This window comes from Procambarus clarkii, chromosome 93, assembly GCF_040958095.1.
Source record: "Procambarus clarkii isolate CNS0578487 chromosome 93, FALCON_Pclarkii_2.0, whole genome shotgun sequence".
NCBI lineage: Eukaryota > Metazoa > Arthropoda > Malacostraca > Decapoda > Cambaridae > Procambarus > Procambarus clarkii.
In genome coordinates, this window is record NC_091242.1 from 4,651,083 (window position 1) to 4,669,083 (window position 18,001).

Consider the following 18,001-nt stretch of genomic DNA (forward strand, 5'->3'; position numbering starts at 1 on the left):
ATATAGAAAGTAGGGTAACTACAAGGATAAAACGCTGAACCATTACGACTATATAGCACTTGCATTGGATATAAGAATAGGGGGATTTGGGAAAGGACGGAGGGAAGGAATGGTGCCCAGCCGCAGACGCCCCAACGGCAAGTAAAAAAATTAAAAGAGAAGAGAAAGGAAAAAGTTATAAGTAATAGAGAGCCAAAATATTAGACAACAGAGATGGGAACAGAAGACACAGAAGGAGAGCTCAGAGAGACAGAAGAACATAGAAAGACAATGAGAACACAGAGAGACAGAAAGTCAGATCACGTATGTTAAAAAGATTAGAGCATTTAACTATGCAAGAGTCAACAGCAACACAGCCAGAACTAAGGGCATGTTGTGTATGAGAGCCGGATGGCTTCTGCTAAACTTAGAGGCAGGAAACATTATTTTAGAAGGAGCCCAAACTCAAGGATGATAAGAGTCCCTAACATAGCAACAGAGAGCACTGTTAACATCAGCATGTTTAACACTTCTATTGTGTCTGTCATTCTTAGTGTGTCATTCAGAGTACGGCCATCTTAACCTATCCTCCTAGAACAACGTCGCATTTTGGACGTATACTCTACCTAAGGCCAAAAATTCGTCGTACTAGAAAATGGAAGCGACTTGCGAAATTTACATACTGTCTCGTTACCTGTTTTGGGTCCTCTGGTAAGTTAGGATAAAGGCACTTTTAGTACGACAGTTTCTTGACGTTGGGAAACCTTAGGAGGACGGGCTGGAATATCACTTGAGTATTGGAGAAGACAGGATGACGATGACATTGTGTAAAACGGAGGAGCAGGAACAGTGTGATTAGGGAGAGGATTCAACAAGCAGTTACATATTTACTTATGATGAGAGAGAGTGTGTGTGTGTGTGTGTGTGTGTGTATGTGTGTGTATGTGTGTGTGTGTGTGTGTGTGTGTGTGTGTGTGTGTGTGTGTGTGTGTGTGTGTGTGTGTGTGTGTGTGTGTGTGTGTGTGTGTGTGTGTGTGTGAGTGAGTGTAAGCAAGTAAATCTCAAAAGAAGGTGTGTGTGTTTGTGTGCATAAATAAGGCTTCCTATAGACTCAAGAAGACATATATATATGTAGAAGATAGAAGAAAATATATTATATAGAAGGGACTCAAGGACAAAAGTACAATAAGTTTCGTTCCATATCTATCACAAAAAAACTCAAGTACAATTCTTCCTAGTTTTTATGTGGGATTTTCCAAATATTTTGGGGTATTTCTTTTCTTCAGGATTTTCCATCGAAATTGTTCGTTTCAATGACAGTTTTAATAGCACTTTATCTACATGCAATCTGTAATTAATTAATCAAATTCTTACATAGTTTTTTATATTACTTTATAAAGTACTGGCTAGTCATTATTTAGTTTAATGAAACAAAAATTGATCGATTGAATTGAATGGGAACTGTGAGTGGAGTTGTGATGGCAACTCAGATCCTGTGAGTTCTGGAGCCTATATATAGCAGGCGGGACTCTCTGAGAGCTCACTCTAGTCTGTGCTCTTGATAAATCAAGAGTCTCTTGGTTTGGCGTTGGGCTTAACTCCTATCAATCTATACAAGGTTATTAAAGACAACAACAGTTTACTGACCAATCGGCAAGAATACTTTAGTCCAGGACTAAGTAAACTCAGTGTACATACACCGATAAGCCGAGTATACATCTCTGGGTGTATATATCGAGGGGTAGACTATCTTCGAACACATCGTCAAGGAGAGAGACCTCCTTGCAAGGAGTATGATTTGAGTTCTTTCATAAAGGAAACATTTCTAGATGTAGATTTAAATTGGTTTATTTAATTCGTTATGATGATCTACTGTTTGTTGATAGACAAATACAATAGCGCAATATGTATTAATTGTTAAGGACATGTCTGTTTTTTTAATAAGATATAAATCTTTGAAACAAATCATTAAATAGTTGAAGACGTTTTCAAGTACGACCTCAAGTGTATTTGTGTTGTCAAGGTCACCGTCTCACTATAACCTAAAGTGTGTTTGTGTTGACAGTAAGACAGTAATATCAAGGTCACCGTCTCAAGTGTCTCCGTCTCTTACATTCCAGCATGCGTCACTTCGTGGTCTTGGCCGCTCTGGTGTTGGCTGTCTGCGTCCTGGCCCCGTCACGCGCCCACCGTCCCTATGGTGGCTATGGCTATGGCCGCCGCCCTGGCTATGGAGGCGCCGGCTTCAATCCCGGATTTGCTGATGGCAACGGATTTGCAGGCGTCGTTGACATTAGAGGCAACCGCGGCTTTGAAGAAACTGCTGCCAACGGCTTCGGAGGACTTGGAGGAATAGGCGTCGGGGTTCTCGGAGGACAAGTTGCTGGTGGCTTTGGAGGCGCCGACGGAGGCCTTGGAGGAAGGCTTAGCGATGGCCAAGAAGGCTGTAAGTACTGGTGCCTTAAGAAGTACAAGGGCGAGTACACTTGTTGCTCCCCCTCATGAGACTACGAAGAACCACCTGGAAGCTTCTGGAGCTCTCTTCGATGACGATGCCGTCGGAGAGCCGTTCCGCCTCGCCACGCTCTTCATTCACGCGATCGATTGATCTGAATACATTTGATATAACGATGTATTCAGTGATTTAACGATGTAAACAGTTATATAATGATGTATACAATAATATAACGATGCGTACGATGATAAAAGTATGTGTGTAATGATAAAATAATGTATATAATGATATAACGATATACAATGATTTAACGATGTATTAAATGATGTGACGATGTATATAATGATATAACGATGTATACAATGACAGAACGATGTATATAATGGGTGTTATGCCACATTCAGTGTATATAATCATACACATTCAATGGGTAAATTTAAAAAAAATTACTCTTGTTTGCAATGTATATAGTATTTAAGATCGTTTATCAAATATTTGCAATAATGTATTGCAAAATTTAGTTTAATAAATTTATTTTCACTGCACCATTATACAATCTGTTAATAGATTATCAGAATAAAAAAACTCTTCAGGCAGTATTACGATATTTTTTGGTCTCAAGTGTTAGAATAAATAAAAATTCTCATACAATTATTTTGTCTCACGCTAACAATCATTTTCTTTCGTACATGAAGATAATAAAATAGTTTAACATCAGTAGGCAAACACGATCAAATTGAGAAAGCATTTAATCAAGTTGGTAGTATGTAATATTGAAGAATTTGTTAAAATTTGCTGAACATTAGAAATAGTTTCATTCACCTGAGTACTAGGAGACTCGAACCATCGACCCCACGAGTGAAGGACAGAAGAAATTGATTAGAAATAGTTATCTTTAAAATCAAAATGTTATTTTTTTAACATTCCAACAGAATTGTGTGGGATGTGCAGTAGTTAGTTCTTAAATAGTTCACAACTATTTAACTGGCCATATGTACGTCACTTGTAGTGTTGTCGTAGCACTGTTATTCATATCGTCCACGATAATGAGAGGTTTAGACCCTGCTGGGGATGGAATGACCAAACCACACAATCAAAAAGTTAAGAAACGACGACGTTTCGCTACGTCCCGGACCATTCTCAATCCGTGTTGACCAGACCGCACACTAGAAGGTGAAGGGACGACGACGTTTCGGTCCGTCCTGGACCATTCTCAATCGACTTGAGAATGGTCCAGGACGGACCGAAACGTTTTCGTTCCTTCACTTTCTAGTGTGGGGGTTAGGTTATCATATCTTCAGCCCCGTTATTGTGACGCATCACCTGCCTGCTGGCGATTGGTAAGATGTTGATTCTGACTTGATTTCTTTACGTCTTCACACTTAAATGTAGTTGTACCTTGTTACAGATAAGCCCCACTATGTATGGGGCTGGGTCTCACCTCTGAGGTAGTTCTCACACTCTCACAATATTATTGATGCACATTCAGACGAGTGCAAAATTAACCTCACATCTAAGATGCAGTCACGAGCCTTTCCCCAGAAAGTTGAATCACTCTCACAGCAACGTGGAAGTTGTGTGGGTGTAACTTTTTCACAATACTTACGAAAGAACACACTCTGAGCTTCTCTGTATTTCCAGAGTTTATTTAAAATCATTGAATAACACAACATGTTATCAAAGTTTTCTTCATATTGTGGAGCACTTGAAATTATTTGACTGAAGTCCTTCAACAAGTGCTTTTGAAGGTGGCTTTCTAGATAAAAGTTGATACTAGTGACACGTGTGTACAATGTTAGATGAGACGGAGGCTGGGTTATGTCATCGTGTCCCTGGAACACATAACGGGTCGGTCTAGGACCATGGACATGGGTCGGGTCACACTGGAACATAAAGTGGTCTTTTTAGACCATATAGGGGGGCAAGGAAGGTCAGATTAACGGCCAGCAGGATGACAATTCAGGTTCGGTGACCACAAAAACTCGTAGTAAATTCTAAATTCAACAAAATCTTCAAATTTCTGTGTACTGAAATAGGTTGTGTCAACACGATTTATGAATAGGCCGGCGGTCGCCTGTTGCAATTGGCAGTAACCGTGCTGGTTCCTATCAGCCAATTAATGTAGACTACATTGAGTTAACCTAAGACTACTTCAGTTTGTGTGTGTGTGTGTGTGTGTGTGTGTGTGTGTGTGTGTGTGTGTGTGTGTTTATTTCTAACGAGAGGAAACAGAATAACTGCAGAATACAGGTTTATGTATTTCAAGATCAATGCAATTTTTTAGCACAGTTGCACACGCTACATCGAGCGGTATATTCCTGTAGCAGCAGTTTGCAAATAGTATATTCTCCCACAACTTCTATATCAACTCTTTGTTTGCTTCCCAGTCACATTAACGATAATCTATCAGCTCGAAGACTTTGTGAATTTACAGAGATTTCTCTCTTTAGTCAAAGTTTTGGTTAAGTATTTGTGGACTATGATCTATTCTGAGGAGAATGGTGCTTTGGGGGGTGGCAACCCAGCGTGGCTGAGGGCGTTGAACGGGTCTTAGCTGTTCCTAGGAGTATATATACAGAGTGGTGCGGGTCCTCGGTCTCACTTCTCCGTGGCGTTCACTTCTGATACACTCTGCCAGGTATGTTTTACCAGAGATACAAATCGGTAGGTATGTATATCTGACACAGACACACACACACATATAGTCTGGTGTTTGTGTGTTAGAAAGCGGGTTATGTACATACGGCACATACCGCTAGGTATGTATACCTCACCGACGTTGCCAGGTATGTATATCCTACACATTTTCCGCTGGGTATGTATGTGGATCTAAACCTGTTCTTCTCATCAGGGGCGAATACATAGAGACGTGTATAGGTGGACAGTTTAACCTTCCGGAGCTTGGTAGGCCTTAGGCCCAACACCAAACCAAATTCCTCCCACATACTCTTTCTGTTCTACATGAGTTCTTGTGTTGTGTATGTGTAATTCGTGTCTTGCTGTAGTATAGATCATTATCTATATAAATATATATATATATATATATATATATATATATATATATATATATATTTATATATAATATATATAATATATATATATATATATATATATATATATATATATATATATATATATATAATATATATTATTAATACATCTTCAAAAAGAATGAATGAATGATTCATTCATTCATTCTGAAGATATATTAATATACGAAAGTACTTAAGGAAATTCCTGTTTCAGTTCTTCCTCCGTGGTCTGACACTGTCACATTTTTCATCACGTGTTAATTTTCATTATTAAATAAATAATCAGTATACTAAAATATATAAAACATGTGTATGATGTTGAATCGTGAGAGTCAGCACTGCTTAGTTTATTGAAGCCCCACAATCTTAGTCTCACTATAACCTCAAGTGTGTTTGTGTTGTCTGTAAGAGTAATATCAAGGTCACTTTTATGGGCACGGGTACAGTGTTCGGGCATGAGATACGTTTGGACGCCGGTCAATATAGTAATTAAAATACTAGTCCCTCTTCTTAATCAGTTGCTTAGAACTGTTGAGCAGATCTAAGCTGGTAATTTAGTTAACAATCATTTAACACAAATGGAACTATACTATTAACAATAGCCTATTTAAAACATATAACATTTCACAAGACCAGTGGTAGGCCTTGTACAAACTAATGGTTGCCAGAAACCCATAGTTTCTGACAACCATAGCATGACAAATCATCAGTCATTTCTCTATCTTAGAATACTAATGGGCCAAACTCTCACAATGGGTGGCAAAATGGATATCTAATTACATGCAAGGGTTTTCTTTACTGAAACTAATAGGTACATCATGAACTTTACAATTAACCTGAGGGGTAAAACAGCATGGCCGCAGCCGCCATGTTAGATGGCTAAGCTACCTACATTATTAGTAGGAAATCCTATTATTCCAACTTACACTAGGAAACTCAACATAGTTGACCTTAATTCGCCATCACAGTATTACTAATCTATCTAGATTCCTGGTAACCTCTTTCTGGTACCCGCAATTCGAATTACTATTACTACATTTCCCTGAACTGACTGGCCATTTGTAAGGTTGGTACTCGCTTATCCTTGCCTCCAGGTCATTGCGCTTAAGCCGCTTCCAACAACTTCCAACACGGGGGCCTCGTAGCCTGGTGGATAGCGTGCAGGACTCGTAATTCTGTGGCGCGGGTACGATTCCCGCACGAGGCAGAAACAAATAGGCGAAGTTTCTTTCACCCTGAATGCCCCTGTTACCTAGCAGTAAAATAGGTACCTGGGTGTTAGTCAGCTGTCACGGGCTGCTTCCTGGGGGTGGAGGCCTGGTCGAGGACCGGGCCGCGGGGACACTAAAAAGCCCCGAAATCATCTCAAGATAACCTCAAGATAACCCTCTCGCACCACTGGCTATTCTCAGCGTGTCTTTACATATAAAATCCATACAACACTACCCTAAGAATACAGGGATGTTTCTTGCTTCAACCTTCATATATTAATGTAATAATAATAATATACTATGAGGTAACGCCTAACATCTTTATTTCTCTTAATTTCTACTTTTACTTCTAATGGAAAGTTACGAGTTCGTTATTCTTTCAACTGGGAATAACGGATTGGTAACATCCACTATAACCCCAAGTGTGTTTGTGTTGACAGTAAGACAGTAATATCAAGGTCACCGTCTCAAAAGTCTCCGTCTCTTACATTCCAGCATGCGTCACTTCGTGGTCTTGGCCGCCCTGGTGTTGGCTGTCTGCGTCCTGGCTCCGTCACGCGCCCAGCGGCCCAAATATCCCGGTGTTGGTGGAATTGGCGTCGGCGGTATCCAAGGAGGTGGTCTTCATGGCGGTAAAGGTGGAAGTTTAATAGGCGGCATAGGGCATGGAGGCGTCGGTGGAGGTATAATCGGCGGCGGCATTAAGCCTGGAGGCCTCGGCATAGGGCATGGAGGCGTCGGCATAGGGCATGGAGGCGTCGGTGGAGGTATAATCGGCGGCGGCATTAAGCCTGGAGGCCTCGGCATAGGGCATGGAGGCGTCGGCATAGGGCATGGAGGCGTCGGTGGAGGTATAATCGGCGGCGGCATTAAGCCTGGAGGCCTCGGCATAGGGCATGGAGGCGGCGTGAACCCACTCCTAGGACAGAGCTTGGCAGGACTATCATTCGGTCAAGGATTCTTCACCCCGCAGAACTTCCCCAACTACGTGCGCGGCTACAACCAGCTCTACATCAACAACCCCGGTGACGGCTACTTAGGCTGCAGGTACTGGTGCAAAAGCTACTACCAGAACCAGTACTACTGCTGCTCCCAGCGCCTCAGCGGTCGGTAAGGGACGAATGAGGAGGATAGAAATAGCTTTAGCTACTCTATCCCTTTGAGATGTGTTTTATTGTCTTAATAAACGTAGTTGAACTTGAAGGGACGAATTCCTGTCACTTTCCACCTGCGAGTCTAATTACATGGTTACGGATCACAATCACAGAAAATATCAATACGTTTTCTTAAAATATCAGCAAATTTACATCAGATATCAACCAATATGTCTAAATTATCAAAACTTCATGTATGTAATAAAGTTTGTGTGTATTACCAAGTTTGTGGCAAATATCGAGAGTTTAGCCAAAATATCAACAAATTTGTGGAAAAATATGTTATATACCTCAACAAAGGCCGCAAAGGATCAGTGAAAGAATGCTGATCTAAAGAAGAGTGTATATGTGTATTTAGGTTTCACAAAATAATACAGATTGCACTCCTTGTTATACAACATACACACACAAAAGTAACAACATAAATACATGTGTGTGAAGCTGTTGTTGAACCTTTTCTTTTGTTAATGTATTATTATCCTTTGGCAACATTCTGACTGTTTTGTTTCATTGTTATGTTGAAAGTGTACACAATAAAGTTGTATTAATTTATAAAAACTTTAGTTATACCTAAATTTACACATTGAATGCAATAGAAAACGATAATAAGTGAGATTAATACATTATTTACTGTAGTATTTTGATATTGAAGGAAAACCACTTATTTTTTACCACTCATTCTTGGGTTGAAGGCCGTGGTTCAGCAAGCGCTTTAGAGCCCACTTACGAAACCTGTTTATTTGTTATCACTCATGGAGGCTTAGTTGAAATTTCTTAAACAATTTACGATCTGAAAACCGCTGCGAGTTCCTTTTCGAGCAAATTTATTCGTATGGGTCAACCTCGTAGCGGGTCGGAGCTCGTAAACTGTTTTATAAATACAGACTAAGCCACCATGATTGAGGAATGATGTACAGGTTTCGTACATAGGCACTAAAGGGTTTGCTGAATCCTGGCCTTGAAGTTTTCACTGTGTTGTGGATGAGTTGTGTTAGTTTGTGGACAATTCTTGACGAGAAGGTCCCGGTAGGAGAGTCGGGTTCGTTCTCGACTCACAATCGAGAGTTCCGGGTTCGAATCCCGGACGGAACATAAATGGTTGGGTACATTTTCTATCACCTAATGTGCCTTCATTAGGTGATTCATCTCGTGCCTTCACCTAGCGGTAAGTTCCAAGGACCGTAGAGCAGGTAAGCAGGGGCGAGGATGCAGAAATCTTAAGCTAGGAACTGGAGACGAGTCGAAGAGGGAAGATCTTAAGAGAGATCTTAACCACCGTGGGTAGTAAGACTTGCAACTGACGCTGTAGTTTGGTAGTTGGGTGGAATTCTCATGGTTGCTCGCTGATGTGTCTTGCAGGAGGCCGTAAGTAGGTACCCAAGAATTAGTCAGGTTGACGAGGAGTCACAATAACGTGGCTGAAATATGTGGACGACGACGTGTCAATGGTCCAGGACGTTTCCTCCTGGATGTCGTCGTCCCTTCACTTTCTAGTGTGTGGTTTGGTCAACATTAGTCAGCTTGTTGTGGGAGTTGTGTCCTTGGAAAGAGGTCAATAATTCGAGCTATTGGGGGAGGGGGGAAACTTTGATATAAGCCTAACGTGTATACATACACATATGGCTGCTTGTCCCCCCGACACAATGAATGATGATTATTATATTTGTATTATCCTTAAGTTAGGTTCGCCCAACCACTTTGGCTGGACGGTATAGCGACGGTCTCGCTTCGTGCAGGTCGGCGTTCAATCCCCGACCGTCCAATGGTGGTTGGGCACTATTCCATTCCCCCCGTCCCATCCCAAATCTTTATCCTGACCCTTCCCAGTGCTATATAGTCGTAATGGCTTGGCACTTTCCCTTGGTAGAACCCTCCCTCCCCCTAGGTTATGTTGATGTCAGTTCTTATGTTGCTATGGAAACCAGTGTTGCTTATTGAGCTCGATCTCATTCCCATGTGTTGAGCCCAGTCTGGGGCTCACACTTAAGAAACAAAAGACAGTAAAAAATCAGTCAAAACCACAACAAGAGTCAAAATGAATCTTACACATTGAAACACAAAGGCCTTTCAAAAAGCCATTTTGAGGACTTCAGAAAAACTGTAAATTTATAATTTTTGGTTTGGTTGTCATTAAAATTGAGAAATCACTTCCAATGTTAATATTATGGATTCTCGAAAACACACAATACAGCATTAGGTAATCATACAAGAAACACTGCAGCTACCCTGCTTGATCATACAGCATAAACTACAGTACCCTGGATGAATACACAACTCACAATACAACACCCTGCATGAAAACACACACACACACTATACAACTCCTTGGTTGGCCATACAACACACTACAGCGCCCTGGATGATCACACAACACTCTAAATGATCATACAACATGCACACATACACTACAGCGCCCTGTATAACCATACAACACAAACTACATCGCCGTGGATGACCATCTCTAAACCCTGACCTTTGACACGCTGTGAGGATGACCCAGTGTTGCAACATGTTGGTACAAGAGACAAGCCGTCGCGGGAAAACACACACACATTGCCATGGAAGGACCAGTTGAATACATATTTATCTTCCTTCGATTTCCGTACAGATTTGTTGGATATGTAACACTTTATGGGTCGTCGCTCCTTAGCTGGTTTGTTGCTACCTGACTGGTTTGGTTGCTACCCGACTGGTAGGCTGGTAGAGTATCATCCTGACACTGCAGGTAAGAAGGCATGACCTCGCCTCCCGTCTCGCCCGAGTCCTGGACAAATGTCCTATGTATGTCTAACACTGTAACTCTACAGGAGCCACACTACCTTCTTTTTTTGAAATTTAGATTCACAATGTAATAAAATTATATTCGTGATTTATTTTGTGGCATTAAATTACAAAACTTTTCCGGAGGTTATTAATACCTTTCCAATGAGGGTCACTGCCCTGGAAACACAAACCGAAACTGTCTCTGTTTTCTGCTTGTTACAACTTGTAATAAAGTTGTTACATCTTGGCTTAACGTGTTTATGACGTATTAGAACGTTGTTACAACTTGCTATATTGGTTGTTATAACTGGTTAGGATGTATTAAAACTTGTTCGAACGTTGTACCAACGTCGTAGTTTCGGTGTGTGTTTGGCGGGTGTATCATGAACGTCTCAACAGTAACATTTAAATCAATTAAATCGTCTAGGATTGAGCTCGGGCCCGTGCTGACGATAAGACAGGGACCAGAATGTCGCCAGACTGCGTCACAACAGGAGTTTTAAACAATCCCCTGGAGCGCTTCGACGACATCAACTTGGACGGGAAAGTCATCCAGTCATTCACTTCACATGACCTGTAATTCTCACTACCAAACTCCAGGACAATTTGAGGAGTTGAAGAACAATATCTCCGGATATATACGACAGTCAACTCTACACATTTTAGAACATGAATCTGTGTACCTAATCTGTGCATGGCCCCGTACAATTGCAGGAAAAGAGTTGACGGAAGAAGAGGTCCTCAACTTACCGGACAGCACGTGGTTTCATCACTCGATGTACCTGGTAGTTGACCTTTGAGCGGGGAGGTTGGGCCACGGTCATACTTCTCGCATGACGGCCGCTCCGGATAGCAACAAACGTCGCATATACACAACGGTACAGGAAGGGTATTGTAGACCCTGGTACATCCTGACCCTAGTGTAGTCCGCCCCTACACTTGCTACACTCCAGTGGCATTGTAACTTATAGGGAAAGTTTAGTATATATATATTTATTTATTTATCTTCTCTGCTGGCAGATGTTTTTTGGATTCAGTTTCTGGGAACCCCGGGGAAGGGGGGCTTGGGGGTGCGAAGGATGGGGGATGAGGAGGCCGGGGGGTGTTGTGGGGGGCAGGGGAGGGGTTGTTGGGGCTGGGGGGGATGTGGTGGGAGCATGGGGGGGTGGTTGTAGTATGGGCAGGGGGGGTGTTGTGGTGGAGGGGGAGAGACAGGGGGTGTGGGAGTACGGGGGTGTACGACTAGCTCAATACGTTTTCTCTCTCCACTCGAAGGGAACGTCTTAAAAACTGTCATAACTTACGATTGACATATTAGTTGATCGAGATGATGTTTCTTATGCCAAAACATCTTTCTACAATTGATATGCAATGCGATTTGCTATTTTGAAAAGTAAGTTGGCGATGATTGTGCTAGTTTACCGCCCCTGTGTAACTAAGATGCCATAGTGTGCTGGTGCGAATCTTGCATGACTCTTACAGGGCTGAACACTGAATCACTTGGACGATAGAACGACAGCCTCGCTTCTTGCAGGTCTGCGTTCAATCCCCCCGACCTGCAAGTTCAGTATACTTGCTGGTTGGTCAGTATAGTTATTATAGTGACCTTAATAACCCCCTCTCGTACATCTAGGTGTGAAGAGTATTGTCCCCAGCCCTGTGCGGGAACAATCCTCCCTTGAGACTCTGCCTGCCCCACAGCCAGTAAGTCTGAACCGACCACACACTAGAAGGTGAAGGCACGACGACGTTTCAGTCCGTCCTGGACCATTCTCAAGTCGAGAATCGACTTGAGATTGGTCCAGGACGGACCGAAACGTCGTCGTCCCTTCACCTTCTAGTGTGTGGTCTGGTCAACATACTTTAGTCACGTTATTGTGACTCATCGCCTGCAGTAAGTCTGAAAACCCTCATTCCCCAACGAAACAGCTCACCGTGCACTCAGACTTACTCAGACTCACTCACACTGAAGACATTGTGCTCAAGCAACACACCGAGGACAACACACCATCCTGCAACACAAATTTTCCTCTTTGATGTATTACAATTTTTTTCCCTCCCCTGATTGTCATTAAGGGCAAGACATGCTTAAAATGTTCTGAGTGGTCCTCGAGGCTTGTATGAGCTTAGCCTCGAGCTGCTTGTGCCTTTGATGTCGAGGGCGAGGACCTGGAACACCACCTCCCCCTCCCCCTCCCCCTCCTTCGTGGCCGTGACGGACCTTCCAAGGACCACAAGCCAGCTCTTCTCTCGACTTGCCACTCCGTCATAAATGCGACTGTTTTGCCTGACCAAGAGCGTACGAACCCAAACAATTAAACCCACCTCTATAACCTAGGGAGCTCGATGCATGGAAAGCGTTAATTTTCTGGTGCATCAGTTTTGTTTCCAGTTCGTCGTATTTTTAACGCATTTTAACGCACAGTATAAATTTGTTGTTCTTCTTCGTCAAGCACGTGAGTCGAGTGTAGGAGCTGGAGCCCAACCCCTCAACTAACACGTCACGTTTTGTACGTTATGGTAATTAACGTTACATATCCAACCTACTATAAAAATTAACGCCTCACACATATCCCCGTTTTCTATGCATCGGACTCAATAGGTTCGGTGGATGGCTTAGGTTCGTACGCTTCGGGATAGGTTAGGTTAGGTTAGCAGGTCGAGTTTTTGACGGAGTGACAAATTTCGTCATCAGCGAACTGATGAGCACCAGAGTCCGCTCGTTAAGGGAGCTCGTTCTCACAATTATCCCCTCCGTCAAAAATACAGTGGTTTATTGGGGAGCAGGTCGGCCGAGCGGACAGCACGCTGGACTTGTGATCCTGTGGTCCTGGGTTCGATCCCAGGCGCCGGCGAGAAACAATGGGCAAAGTTTCTTTCACCCTATGCCCCTGTTACCTAGCAGTAAAATAGGTACCTGGGTGTTAGTCAGCTGTCACGGGCTGCTTCCTGGGGGTGGAGGCCTGGTCGAGGACCGGGCCGCGGGGACACTAAAGGCCCCGAAATCATCTCAAGATAACCTCAAGATCTCAAGATAGCTAAAACCCGCCAGAACTTTAATATAGGCTCATACAACGTCAATATTAAGGCGTTGTTGAATTTCCCTTGAACCGTCGCAATTTGTTACGTTTATATGCAGTTATACGTTCGGTAAGATGACTGGGTGTTTAAACCATAACTGCGCTAACTACCACTCCCGGTAGTTTGGAAAGACGCGGCGCGTCCGTCGGGTGATCTGTTGTGGGCCTGACCTGAGAATACACCTGCCAGTTACTTCCCCCAGGGACAAGGGTATACACACACATCGAGTGGTGTGTATATCCTACAGCTTCGTATACATACATACATTGAGAGTTGAATTTAGCTCAGGATTGTGTCTAGATCCAAATTAAGACTCGTGTGTGATACATGGTTTGATACATACAAACCCTCGTGTGTGTGATACATACAAACCCTCGTGTGAGTGATACATGGTTTGATACATACAAACCCTCGTGTGTGTGATACATGGTTTGATACATACAAACCCTCGTGTGAGTGATACATGGTTTGATACATACAAACCCCCGTGTGTGAGATACATACAAACCCTCGAGTGAGTGATACATGGTTTGATACATACGAACCCGCGTGTGTGTGTGTGATACATAGTTTGGAGTTAGACTTAAGGCCTGAGAACAGCCGTAACTCTACACCTTCGTCAAGTCCAACTGGAAGACCAATCGTCCTGTTTCACCCGCTACAGATCCAGGTATATTACTTAACGTTTACGTATATTTTTCAATGATTTTTCACGATTAATTTCATATTCTTCAACGCCAATTTAAATATGTCTCCAATGAATTAATTTTCAATACAGAAAATCCCGCACGTCCAGTTAACAACTAAACAATAATTAATCGCTGACATATTTTTATGAAACATTCCATAAATCAATGTTATAAAAGTCAATGTGTAACATTTCTGAGGTCAATGTTTCTGAGAAGGCAACTTTGGATAGGGGACAAAAAAAAACGAATATACGACAGGGAAAACTCGGCTGCGTCATTGCGATAAGCTAGACGAAGGGACACTGGGTTTGGAGGTGTCTGAGAGTAGTGGCTGGTTAGGGAGGGTCACTATCTGGTGTTCTCAGCAGTGATTGGCTAGTGAAGAAGGGGTCACCCGCAGGGATCACTCGTAGAGGCTGTTTTGGAGTCAAGGTCCAAGCGACTGTCACCTCTGCATAGCCCTTTTAAGAAATGACATAATGCTTGAAAACTTAATGCTTGAAAAGCTGAGATTTCCTCGAAGAAGGAAATTTTGTTTATGTAAAATATTAGTTTCCCAGTCAATCCTTTCCTTCCCCGGGCTCATCGATCGTCTGTTGCTCCCCAGCTGCTCACTGGAGACAGATAAACACAATCATTCATTCCCTCATGCATGAGTGAGTTGCTGAGCGGGTAACCTTGAGGGAGTTGTGATGACCGCGTCGCTCAGAGCTGGGGACTTGTGGAGACTTGCAGCTTAACCTTTTTTTTGGTGAGGGGAGAGGATGGGGGAGAGGAAGGAAGGGGGGGGGGGGGTGGAGGAGGCAAGGGATGGTGAGGGATGAGGAGGGAGAGAGGAAGAAGTGGAGAAGGAAGTCAACATTTTACAATAACATTAATCCTGATATGTGATCAATGTTTGTTAAAGTTAAGTTTTCGAGCCGAAAGAAAAATAATCAACGGGCTTTAAGTGTTGAGGACAAGACTTTAAATTCTCTCTCTCTGTCGTGAGTGGGGGACCTGGCTAAGCCTGTTTGGCTTAGCGAGGTCCCCCTCCCCCAATCCCCCCCCCTTGTCCAACTTCTGACCTTCCCCCAGGATGCAACCCACAAGTTGCCTTACTCTCAGCTCCCTATTTCCTTCTAGGTGAACAAAAGATAGCGTATCAAAACGTCTTGCTCTTCCCGGGAATCGAACTCGGGTCTAAACCAAAAAAAAAACTGTGAACCAACTGTTGTATATATTTTCCTCCTTCCCCCCCCCCCCAACCCCATTTCCCCCCTCCCTTAATGAAACTTTTAGGTAATACACAAACCGTCATTATCGCACCCGCTACCCTGACCCTCAATTCCAAAACAAAGAATGAAAAACTCGCTCTCTCTGGACGCCAGTCGTCAAAGACCCGCCAAACGGGTTTTTGTTTTTGTCTTGTTAATTTTTTTTTGACACATAAGATGTTGCAGTTTCCCGGGCGGCCGCGTTCGGTCGTTGCCTCAGCTTGGGATTACCAGGTAGTAATGGCAGGGGCCTGGTGAACGTACCCACGTTAGCTGCCTCATTGTTCAAGGTCCAGCCTCACTGTTTACGAAAATGAACATTTGAGTTGTATAAGGATGTGAATGTCTAGCTTATTGCCCAGATTTGGTTAGTTCTTAGCGAGCATCTCTTCAGGTGTTTGGCCCAGATACCATTCCCCCCCTCCCCCCATAGTATGTGGGGGGGGGAGGGTTATGGAGGGAGGGAGGGAGCTTCCCCCTCACATTATGTGGGTGGGTAAGGAGGGAGGCGTCACGCTAACTACCTTTTCCAGAGTACCTGAACTTTGTCCTCCTGTACTTCAGTTCCCTTACACCTCTTCCCTCCCACTAGGCTTCACCTCACCTCCATACCCACCATGTCCAGGCCACCAAGATTCTCCCTCGTTAACAGCACTGGTATTCTGACCACTGGTACTATGATCACTGGTACTATGACCACTGGTACTATAACCACTGGTACTATAACCACTGGTACTACGCCCACAGGTCACCGTATATCATGCATAATATTTTAAGTTCATCTTAGATATGATTTTCACAGAAATTTGTGTTTTAGAGGTTGGGGCCTGAATCCAAATTTCCTGGAAATCAATCTATCTAGATAAATAAGAGCAGCATCACCACAGAGACACAAGAACAGCATCATCAGTAAAGACAAGATCAGCATCAGCAGACACAAGAGCAGCATCAGAGAGGCACAAGAATGAGCAGCATCATCAGACCTCAGAACATCCCGCAGCCTCAGCCTCTTGCACAGAGTCTCATCAGCTCGCTAATAAAGCTCTATTGTAAGATGGTACGGCAGTGTTGGCAACACTGGCAGAAAAACACTCAAAGAATATGATTGGAGTTTGCAACACCGACAGCAGCGCGGGAAGCCCACTTCACGGGGGAGGAGGGAGGGGGATGTGTTGACGACATAGGGGGGGGGAGATATTGGGGGTGTATTGACGACAGAGGGAGGGAGATATTGGGGGTGTATTGACGACATAGGGGGGGGGGGAGATATTGGGGGTGTATTGACGACAGAGGGAGGGAGATATTGGGGGTGTATTGACGACATAGGGAGGGAGATATTGGGGGTGTATTGACGACATAGGGAGGGAGATATTGGGGGTGTATTGACGACATAGGGAGGGAGATATTGGGGGTGTATTGACGACATAGGGAGGGAGATATTGGGGGTGTATTGACGACAGAGGGAGAGAGATATTGGGGGTGTATTGACGACATAGGGAGGGAGATATTGGGGGTGTATTGACGACATAGGGAGGGAGATATTGGGGGTGTATTGACGACATAGAGAGGGAGATATTGGGGGTGTATTGATGACAGAGGGAGGGAGATATTTGGGGGGAGTAGGAGACGACGAGAGAGAGATGGAGGACGTCAATAAGGGAAGGGGAGGTAGCGGACAAAGGGGGAAGAGGGGCGTTAGAAGGAGTGAAGGAAGAAACGTGAGGCAGGAAGAGGAAGAGGAAGTAGGAGGAGGAAACGTAAAAAAGAAAGGAAATTTCACGTTAACAGAGAGAGAGAAGACACTCTAAAATGCAGGAACAAGTAATTATTATATTAAAAATTATTATTATTGTGGGGGAGTTACCTGATGGGTACCTACAGGTGCCCAGCTCCAAAAAAAAAAAAAATATATATATATATATATATATATATATATATATATATATATATATATATATATATATATATATATATAATATTATATTGTGTGTGTACTCGAATTTATGAAGTGGGAAAATAAGGGCTTATTCCCCATAAATGTGGGGAATCCCTGAAAATCCCTACAAACTTAGGTTTGTCCAAAGTGTCGGGTCTGCAGCCTTGGACAGACAGACAGACAGACAGACAGACAGACGGACAATCTCCTTTACAAATACAGAATATTGTTGCGCAGAATTTGAAGAGTAGGAAAAAATGTCCTTACCCCCCCCCCCTGCAACCCCTCACCCCCAACTGTCAAGGATGCTTGGTGGGGGTTATCCCCCCCTCTCCCCTCCCCTCCCCCCCACATCAATTTCCCCCCCCCCTCCCTTCCTTCCTTCATTCCACTCAAGCTTTCAAATCGTGTGTTAGAATTAATAATGACAAATAAAACAGTATGA

The 18,001-nt window shown here is 43.3% G+C and overlaps 1 protein-coding gene and 1 long non-coding RNA gene across 2 annotated transcripts; both read left to right on the forward strand.

Moving 5' to 3' along the window:
• The first annotated feature begins 1,499 nt into the window (after window positions 1–1,499).
• On the forward strand, window positions 1,500–3,243 carry LOC123746892 (uncharacterized). Its single transcript, XR_006771578.2, has 2 exons — window positions 1,500–1,597; window positions 2,100–3,243. It is a non-coding gene; the product is annotated as an uncharacterized lncRNA (long non-coding RNA).
• A 1,700-nt stretch (window positions 3,244–4,943) lies between these two features.
• LOC123746888 (uncharacterized) lies at window positions 4,944–7,880 on the forward strand. The gene is made up of 2 exons (XM_045728743.2): window positions 4,944–5,072; window positions 7,173–7,880. Exon 2 carries the CDS (start codon window positions 7,174–7,176, stop codon window positions 7,789–7,791), a length of 618 nt encoding a protein of 205 aa, XP_045584699.2. The 5' UTR covers window positions 4,944–5,072; window position 7,173; the 3' UTR covers window positions 7,792–7,880.
• Window positions 7,881–18,001: the final 10,121 nt, after the last annotated feature.